At 35.8% G+C, this 10,545-nt stretch overlaps 2 protein-coding genes across 2 annotated transcripts; both read left to right on the forward strand.

Moving 5' to 3' along the window:
- Positions 1-1,650: 1,650 nt before the first annotated feature.
- On the forward strand, positions 1,651-2,031 carry LOC133312931 (uncharacterized). Its single transcript, XM_061514209.1, has one exon. The coding sequence runs from the start codon at positions 1,651-1,653 to the stop codon at positions 2,029-2,031; it is 381 nt and encodes a 126-aa protein (XP_061370193.1).
- A 6,140-nt stretch (positions 2,032-8,171) lies between these two features.
- LOC133312933 (AP-1 complex subunit sigma-1-like) lies at positions 8,172-10,545 on the forward strand. The gene is made up of 7 exons (XM_061514211.1): positions 8,172-8,281; positions 8,937-9,023; positions 9,311-9,402; positions 9,519-9,627; positions 9,762-9,797; positions 9,975-10,061; positions 10,165-10,545. The coding sequence occupies exons 1-7, from the start codon at positions 8,279-8,281 to the stop codon at positions 10,234-10,236; spliced, it is 486 nt and encodes a 161-aa protein (XP_061370195.1). The 5' UTR covers positions 8,172-8,278; the 3' UTR covers positions 10,237-10,545.

Raw genomic sequence — 10,545 nt, forward strand, 5'->3', positions numbered from 1 at the left:
TGGGACATAAAATTTCCAGAAAAGGACTAGAAGTAGATCAAGCCAAAGTAGAAGCGATAGCAAAAATGCCACCACCAGTAAATGTCAAAACGTTGAGATATTTTCTTGGGCATGCAGGTTTCTACAGAAGGTTCATTAAAGATTTTTCCAAAATAGCTAGACCTTTGTGCCATTTGTTAGAAAATGATATGAAATTTGAGTTTAACTCTGATTGTCTGAAAGCTTTTGAATCCCTGAAAAACAAGCTTATCACTACGCCTGTCATCCAACCTCCAGAATGAAACTTACCCTTTGAATTAATGTGTGATACAAGTGATCACGCTATTGGGCTAGTTCTGGGTCAGAGGAAAGAAAAACTCTTTTGTAGCATATACTATGCTAGTAAAACTTTGAATGAAGCTTTGGTGAACTATACAGTCACTGAAAAGGAGATACTGGTTGTAGTATATGTCTGCGAAAAATTCAGGCCTTACATTTTAGGATCCAAAATTACTAATCATACTGACCATGCAGCTCTCAAGTATCTTTTTTCCAAAAAAAAAAAAGCAAAGCCAAGATTGATAAGGTGGGTCCTCCTGCTGCAAGAATTCAATCTGGAGATCAAAGAAAGAAAAGGATGTGAAAACCAAATTGCAGATCACCTGTCCAGATTAAAACATAGTGAAGTGGGGCTGCCAATCAAAGAAACGTTCCCTGATGAACAGTTATTTGTCATCAATCACACAGAAACAGACATTCCTTGGTTTGCTGATATAGCCAACTTTCTTGCAGCAGGACTAGAACAATACGAGGCAAACAGAATGCAAAAGAAAAAATTCTTTCATGATTGCAGGAACTATCTCTGGGATGAACCATTACTGTTCAAAATATGCGCAGATCAAATGATAAGGAGATGTGTTGCAGAAGAAGAACAACCTCAAATCCTTCTGCACTGCCATTTGTCCCCATATGGAGGCCATTTGGTTGGAATAAGGACTGCCTCCAAGGTTCTTCAATCAGGTTTTTTCTGGCCCTCCCTTTTTAAAGAAGCACTTTAATATGGTAAACAATGTGATAAATGTCAAAGGGAAGGTAACTTAACCAGACAAAATGAAATTCCCCTCAATCCCATTTTAGAAGTTAAATTATTTGATGTTTGGGGCATTGATTTTATGGGGCCTTTTCCTCCTCCTTGTGGGAACAAGTTCATATTGATGGCTGTGGATTATGTAAGAAAGTGGGTGGAAGCAGTTGCTTTACCCACTAATGATGCTAAGGTGGTTATAAAATTTCTAAAGAAAAACATTTTGACCAGATATGGGACCCCTCGCTGTCTCATCAGCGATGGTGGAAAACATTTCATTAACCGCCAACTTGAGAGATTGTTGGAAAAATATGGAGTTAGACATAAGGTTGCAATCCCATATCATCCACAAACCAGTGGTCTCATTGAAGTCTCTAACCGAGAGGTTAAGAGAATTTTAGAGAAGGTAGTCAACCCTTCTCGAAAAGACTGGTCTCTCTCTCAAGTTAGATGAAGCATTATGGTCTTACAGAACTGCATACAGAACACCCTTAGGATGTTCTCCATACAGATTAATATTTGGCAAAGCATGCCACCTTCCCCTCGAACTGGAACACAAAGCTTACTCGGCAGTTTATGCCCTCAATATGGATGAAAAGGCAGCAGGAGAAAAGAGACTGCTACAACTTGAAGAGTTAGAGAAATTTAGAGGGAACACATATAAGAATCATAAATTGTACAAAGAAAAGATGAAGAAGTGGCACGATAAAAGGATCAGGAATAGAGATCTAAAAATTGGCCAGAAAGTGTTGCTCTTCAATTCCAGACTCAGACTATTTCCAGGAAAACTCAAATCAAGATGGACTGGGCCATACCAAATTGTGAATGATGCAGGAAATGGAAACTTTGAAATTCAAGGATCAGAACATGGTCGTTCCTTCAAGGTTAATGGACACAGATTAAAGTTATACGCTGATGAAACCTTCAATGAAAAAGAGGAAAGTATCCCCCTCTCTGAATCCACCTGAAAGGTAAGCACCATGTCTAGCTAAAGACATTAAACTAAGCGCTGACTGGGAGGCAACCCAACGGATACATTTTCTCTCTGACAAAGAGCAAAGTTTTGGGGTGGTTACTTTTAACCACAAAGCTCCCAAAAGGAGGGAACGTCCGATGTTCCACTCCAAAGTCCAAACAAGGCACGTTCCGTTCCAAGAACGTAGTTTTGGGGTTGTTTACTAACCACACAATCCCAATGAAAAGAAGACGTTCCCAATGAAAAGGAGAAAACCCTCCTAGTTGTTTTAGATTCTAGTTTATTTTCAGTATTGTTTATTTTATTTCCCTTTTCGTTCCCTTGTAAATGTATTCTTTTTGCAATGAAAAAGTTTTTTTTTTTGAATGGCCAACAATATGAAACACAAAGTCACTGACTAATCATTCTTATTCTTTCTCTGAGTGCTTGAAATAGGAAAAGTGCAGAGAATTTAATCTTCAAATTTTTTAGGGATGCTGATATGTGTGAACTAATGCTTGTAAGGAACGAAAAAAGGCCAAACACATACTTATAGAGCGTTCCTGAGGTGAAACCACAATGAAACTTATAAACTTGCCTTGATGCTGTAAGTACTGCTCAAGAACAGATGGATTCCACCACCAAGGATCAACCAACCATACACTCACTCCCTCTCACAAAACAGAACCACAGACTCACTTTCATTCCATCTATAAACACCAACGCATCACTAGGTCAACCAAAAAGGGCAAGGAACAGATCCAAAAATGATCAAAAAGGACAGAAGAAGAAAAAAAAGAAAAAGGGAACAACCATTCAAAAGAATTCAGAAGAAAATACCAGAAAACCTTCCTTCTCGGGAAGAAAAGGTACAAAAAGAAAAGGTGTTCCCTCAAACAGAAAAGTCCAGTTCAAAAGCACAAAAGTAAACGTTCCTTGACCCCATACTTAAGACCACCATTCTTTCACACTTCCATAAACCCACCTATCAAAAGATCCTTGGAATAAAAGACATCTACACTTCATAGGAAAACAACAGAAAAGCAAGTTCTAAAGAATCACAACCAGGAATAGACAGAGAAAACACCAAGCCCTAAGTGATAGTGAGACAGAAGATCAGCAACCTTCACTTACTTTGGAACAAATTCTTCTTACTTGTTACCTATGGAAAGTAGCTCATTTTTTGAAAAGATTATGATTGCTCACTGGCTCAAGTTTCTTTCTGTTGAGCTATTCTTTGAAATTGAGCAGTCTGAACCACTATTTCTGAATTGTTTAAGGACAACCAACAGTTTAGGTTTGGAGTGTTGATGGGACGTAAATTCGTTCTCATCTAAGCCTATTTTGATGGAAAAATACCATCCGTTCCTTCATCTGATGAGTAACTTCAGCATGAAAATCACTTATTTTGCATATTTGTGACAAAAACACAGTGGGGGAACGGATGATGACGTATTCCTTTGAAAACATATTAAAAGGGGAACGGATTGAGAGTATTTATTACACCTGCTCCCTTCATTTAATGCTTATGTTCATTTTGCAGGAAACGTGGAAACAACTTCTTCTAAAAAGCAAAGGCGGTGCACCACTTAAGCACCAAGAAACGTGAACAGCAGAGAATCAAGAATTCTCATTGGCTAAGAAGAAAGCAAGGCACGGGGGATTGCAAGAAAACGGCTAATCATCAACAAAAACTGTCCCATCAAGCAATTTGCAAGCTTCCAAACACTGTTGCCACCGCCCCGTTCCTTCAATCAAGAAACTAACTCCAAAGAATTTACAAGACTGCTACTCCCTCTTATGCCTATAAATAGGACATTCCAAACACAAAAACATCATTGAATTCTGGAAGGATTGAAGTCTTAAAAGAAGAGATCACCTAGTATTAGTTAGTAGTTTAATTTTGTATAGTTGTAACTGTAGTTAAGTGAAAACACTTCTCCCTTACTCTATATCATCCATTAAAACTCCCCATGAGCACCAACCCTCTTCTCCATTTTATATTTTGTTGTAATCTTTCTTGTTTAATTTCAATATAAGTGTTTCTTCTTTTCTTAACAATCATTATCTCTGAACTGAATCTCGGGTCTATGGGATTTCAGTTTAGAATAATTATGTTTAAAATATCAGCCATGGGCTGAATTATTTGTGGGACGGATAAGCTGCAAAACTCTTAAAGAATTATTTCCAAAACTCTTGACTGGAGTTTTTTTCTATTTTTTTTGGCTAAGTAAGCTATATTCATTGTGTACCACTGGAAATTGAACACATACTGAGAAAGGAACTTCCTTAAGGAAGAGATTTCAAACAGCTTAGCCATTGGGGGAAGGTAGTGTTATGGCAAAAACACTATTTGTCACCTTAGGAATAAGGGGCCACTTCGTCCATTTTAAGGTTCTGTACTAAGTACCTGTTGGAGTCAAGGGAGCCATAGGAATATGGAAACTTGTGAGCCATCTAGTCCATGAGCTGGGGAATCAGAGTTGGCAGATAAGAAATTGGGACAAAGCCAAAAAGTGCTAAGTCTTGAGCAGAGGAAATAACTATTTAAGAATGGACCAGTGAATTCGTTCCTTATGTTAAACTGGTTTTAAAACATCCACCTTGCTGTCTCTTGATTATAGTTATTACTGTTTTATTTTTACTTTGTTTAATCTTGTATCTATCAAAAACCAATGATTATTATCACACCTTCTTTTAAACAGGAAGGATCACTTATATAACGCGGCGAGCAATTGTTTGCCATCAGACTGAACTTACTGTTCCTGAGGAACGTTGTCAAGACAGTAGGGAACGTTTGACCAGACAGTTCAATCACTAACTTTTCTTTTCATTTTCATTCTTTATAAAATAGTTTAAGACAATATTTAGAGTTTTATCCTCGTGGGAACGATAATCTGGGCCTTAATACACCCATTATTACTTGATGCGTGCACTTGCGCACTTGGGTTGGAAGTAAGGGAACAACACTGTTTTCTGTTTCTAATTTAGAATAGAGGAACGTCCCCCATCAGAATATATATTCTTCCACCATCAGCAAACCGCCCAACAGGGATGATGACCACAGGGGCAACTGGAGGACCAGATACTTTCATTGGAGATTTTATTCGCGCGGTGGCACCTGCGCTTGATTTAGCACCAGCAGCAGCAGCAGAATTAGTCGGCATGGAAGGACTCGCACCAGCAATATTGCGCCTAGCCTCCATCTTCTCCAACCTACTTAAAGAAGCCTTCATTGAACTATCTGCAACAGATCCACAAAAGTGGCGTTCGCGTTAGATATATGAAATTCACAAAACAGAGTACACAATATTTGTTTGGATTAAAACTAACAAAACAAGTAAAGGTCGAAGTTACCCAAATACGCTCGAATATCATCATCAGAATATTCGTTCAAGATTGTATACGTGCTAAGCGAGCCCGTATCAGAAGCTTCACGTGCAATATTACTTAGCATGGTCACAGTTTGCTGCTCTAGATCACTTAAATCGTCAAAATTGTTATCATAATTATTAGGGTCAATTTTGGAATTATTTCCTAATTTCTCATAATCAATTAATTAACTTCCTTAATTAACGGTGCAGGTTCTTATATTAAACCAGACATCTGTCACGCAGTGGGAGTAGTGACATTTTGAACCTAGAGGAATACTAGATTATTGTTAAGCATGTACTCAAGTATCTTTGGGGAACGAGAGATTACATGCTGGTATATTCTAGTGGGAGTCTTGAAAAGCTGAGTTTTCACAAATTCAGTTATTTCAAGTGGATATTGACTCAAGAAAATCAACCTCGTGCTATGAGTTTTACTAAATTAGGATAGGAATAGAGGTGGATCTTGTAGACCCAGTTAATAAGAGTTTGCCTGAACTTGTGTTCAAGAGGCATGTTACTTCTTTGGGTCTTAAGAGGATCCCAGACTTGCATTAAGCAAGTGGGAGATATTGAGTTCATTGTGCTCTTGGAGTAAGACAATGAAATAATGTAATCATTTTCTGAATTTTACAAATAAGGTATTATTTATTTTGCGCACTATGTACAAACATAAAGGTCCGGATCAAATTGTGGAGTATATGATCATATGGATACGTTCATGTAAGACATGATCATAGGTTCTCACAATTGATGAATGGATTCACAGCTGTTAAATAAAGTGGGGCACTTTTTAGGCTGCAATATTTATGAAATGGTTTTGTCCGAATCATTGTAAAATATTGGTGTAAATTAACATTCACATTGAAAGGATCAAGGAGAGATTTGATTAAGGTTATTTTTCTGTCATAAGGTATCAAATATCCAGTTAACTATAGTTATGTAATTGCTCTTAATCCTGAGTTTATTATAAATAGGTAATCAAATAGTTTTCATTCTTTGATTTACCAACGGGTGAGGTTCGATATTTTGACGGCCAATAACTCGGTATTTTGGGAGTGAGATTATTTGATTATCGGTATTTATGAGATAAACAACATGGAATTTGTAGGATATGTCCCCTTGATATGTTTCGGTACTTGGATATTAAAGACACTGGCCAGTGCATATAATCCATTAGAGAAATTATCATAGTTAAGGGAATAAATAATTGATTGAGTTACAGAAAACTTGTCAATCAATTATAGACATTCTACAGAGGGGCGATGCATATTCATGTTATAAGTGTTGTTAATCTTGGAGTTCAAGTTTGGGCTTTTAGTGGAGTAGCACCGATTTAGATAATCATTCGTTGATTATCAGGAGCCTTGATTAAAAATAGATGGTAGATCCCCATGCTAGCTTGAGACAAGGGATGTGTTGTATAATCAGATGATGATGGCTTATGAGCTACATAGTCTTGGGTTTATGAACTCAAGTTTGTGTCCAAAAGAGAAAGTGAGAGATTGTTGGGTTTAGTATGCTCTTTTCACTTAAGCCCAATAGCTTTAGTGAGAGTGAACCCAAAGTCCAATTTTAACCCATGAAGCTTAGGGTTAGTTTTGGATTGGGCAGGGTATATAAACACTTCTTTCTCCCTTGTGCCTCTTAGGGTTACAGTCATCAGAAACACACCAAAGAGGCAGACGTTCATCATCTGAACGGTTGCCCACACGACCCCCTGATCCCCTTGAGTCATAGCTTGGAAGATCAACCGTAGAGCGGAATTGCGACCGTTCGTGGTGCGTTGCTGCAAGATCGTGAGGCTTGACAAGGAGAACTGAAGGTGAGAAATCGTCACGCTCGCTTCTTCACCCCAGGTAATCAAAGCGGTGTCTTTAATCTTCATCGCATCGGTACGATGCGCTTCCGCGTTTCTGATGATATACCTTCACTTATATTATTTGATTCACCTTGAATGGTTATTATTCCCTTTTTCTTTCTTTTCTTTCATTACCATTGATCCATCTTTGTACGATTATGATTTATTAGTCGGAAATAAAATTATCTCCGGCAGCTTGAGAAACGATAAACCCATATATATATATATATGTATGTATATATATATATATACATATATATATATATTTCTAAATAAATTATTTGATTTTTTAATAATTAGGTCATATAATATAATCGTAATTAATTAAATTAATTTGCAATCGATAATTATGAGTTAAATAATTATTTTACTAGTTAGTTTTAGTTATTTGTAGGAATAGTGCTTGAAATTTTAAATAAGTGCACATTTGAATTTATTTAATTTTTAAGAACTTTTTTAAAAAGAATTATCTTAATGATAATGATTATAAATTATTTTAAATATGAAATAAATAAATTCAAACCTATATTTCATGATAATTAAAATATGTGAGAAGATTTATTTCATAAGGAAGATATAAAATGTGGCTTTACGGAGTATTGCTCTTTGACGAAAATATCCATCCACCTTCACCCAAATAAATTGCGGATTCGTTTTTTTTGTAATTACTGCATGTATCTTCAGTAAGTTCAATGCGACGTAGTTTTGGAACAGAAATTATGATATTTTTATAATTTTAATTTATTTCAGAATTATTAGAATTTTTATAATTATAACTTTTTAATTTTTTAATCTCAAGATGACATCATTTTAGGAGCAAATACAGATAACTAGTGCAAAAATATTTTTCTCATAAATTACTGAAAATAATTTTAATATGATGTTATAATATTAAATGTAAAATTGGCCTATACGGTATGAAACGTTTATTATACTTGCTTTAGAGAAGCAAGTAGGTTTCTTTGAAGAAACGTTTAGCGAATCGTCGTCACCGTGTTCAAGTTCGAGGCTTAATTCAGATTCCAAATATGGTGAGCTTCTGATTTTCATTTCTTTTGAATCCAAAGTTGTTTTTTTTCCATTTCATTCAATTCAGTTCTGTTCTGTTATAGATCTTACTTGCCAGGTATGTACTTTTTTTTTGGGGGGGGGGGGGGGGGGGGGGGGGGGGGGGATTTGATGTTCTTGGACTCTCTAGTCAATTTTTGTCTCTAGTCAATTTGGTCGATTTTTATAGGGAGAGAAGTTGCATTTCTATACAAGTTGAAATAGCTTAAGTTAATTGTGTTTATGCCAAGCATCCATCCTTGATTCTTAGTTTGTAGATTTGGCTAGAAACCCCCGATTTGCAAGGATAGAGGTGAAGGAGATCCTTGTATGCAGTGTTATCCTTGTATTTTTTGCAAATGTGTAGTTGCTGTATGACAAAAATTAAGCAACTCTATGATGATAGGGATAGGATCTTTTACCCCACTGTAATTAGGATGCTCTAATACCTGCATTTTTGCAAATGTGAACTTGATGTATAGAAAAAAAATAAGAAACTTTATGATGGTAAGAATAGGATCTTTTTCCCCATTTTAATTTGGATGCTCTAACATTTGAATACAGATTCTGGGGGTGCTAGTTATAACATGCATATTCTTTATGTATTTCCATTGTGAACATCTTTATTCATCTGCATAGATCCAATTTGTGCTGCTCATTAGTCGCCAAGGGAAGGTGAGACTGACAAAATGGTACTCGCCTTATTCTCAGAAAGAAAGAAATAAGGTAACTCCTGAGTTTTTTTTTTTTAAATCCTTTTTCTCATTTGATAAATGTATGTTTGATATATAACATAGTGGATGATGATTTCCTAAGATCCTCAGTACCCTCTGTATATGTGAAATTGTTGAATGTTGAACACAGGGTATATTTTTTCCTGTGCTTTTTGTTTACGTTTTTCATATTGTATTGGAAATAATGGTAATATCATGATCATTTCTTGTCGAACATATTACATTTTTCACATTAGCTATCCTTACTGCATAAATTTACATGTAATTTATTTCTGAAAGGTAATCCGTGAGCTCAGTGGAGTAATTCTTTCCCGTGCTCCCAAGCTATGTAATTTTGTTGAATGGAGAGGATATAAAGTTGTTTATAAAAGGTATTGTAACAAAGAGACCATAGCTTTTGGTCATATATCACAACCCCTTTTCAAGGGTACCTTCTGTCTGTATTGATGATTATTTGAGTCCGTTCTATAATGCGTATCTGGTACAGGTATGCTAGTCTCTTTTTCTGCATGTGTATTGATGAAGATGACAATGAGTTAGAGGTCCTCGAAATAATTCATCATTTCGTGGAGATTCTTGATCGGTATTTTGGCAGTGTGAGTTCTCATAAGCTTTGACTTTTGAAGGCACTACTTGATTTAACTATAGAAATATTCCCATTCTATTAATAAAGATCTAAGGGATTTCTCGTGTCCGTTTAATTTGATAATGGTTGTTTCATGTTTTGCAGGTATGTGAACTGGACTTAATATTCAACTTTCACAAGGTTTGTTCACTTATCATGGCTGTTTTCCTTTAGTCTATTACTATTATATATGATTCTTCTTAGTTCCTGATATAGATCCACCCTGAATTACCCTTAATAATCGGTTATATTCAGTGCCAATTCGTATTTGTGATTAAGGTCCCTTCTGATCTGTTTTTTGTTTTTGTATTGCGGAAGGCCTACTATATACTGGATGAAGTTCTAATTGCTGGTGAGCTTCAAGAGTCCAGCAAGAAAACAGTTGCTCGGTTGGTAGCTGCACAGGTATGGAACACACTTTCTCTTTCTTAAACAGTTTGCTGGGCAGTTTCTTTCTCAATGTTTTATTGAATTTATTTTACATTTTACATTAAAATTTTGCTTTCAGGATTCATTGGTGGAGACTGCAAAGGAGGAAGCCAGTACAATAAGTAATATAATTGCACAAGCCACTAAGTGAAGAGAACAAATGCTACAATTTCCTGCTAATATTGTTTGTCTTATGTCCCAATTCTTATGGTTATTAAGTTGAATTTTTTATCTTCTTTATATAAATTGCCTTGCTTTGCCTTCATATATCATGCTTGTATATCCCTGAACTGTCTATTACTTGTGGTGATCCATTTGCCTGAGGATTATTTTTACTTTGTATGCTGCTCTGAGATTGAAATTCAATAGTGTGCTTTTGTTATTATTATTATTTGTAATACATTGTTTACTATATGGAGTTTGTAAGAATAATAGATGATATAATAATGTTATCATGTGA

Source organism: Gastrolobium bilobum, unplaced genomic scaffold (genome assembly GCF_033153095.1).
Source record: "Gastrolobium bilobum isolate Gb01-03AN ecotype WA unplaced genomic scaffold, APGP_CSIRO_Gbil_v1 utg60605, whole genome shotgun sequence".
Classification (NCBI taxonomy): domain Eukaryota; kingdom Viridiplantae; phylum Streptophyta; class Magnoliopsida; order Fabales; family Fabaceae; genus Gastrolobium; species Gastrolobium bilobum.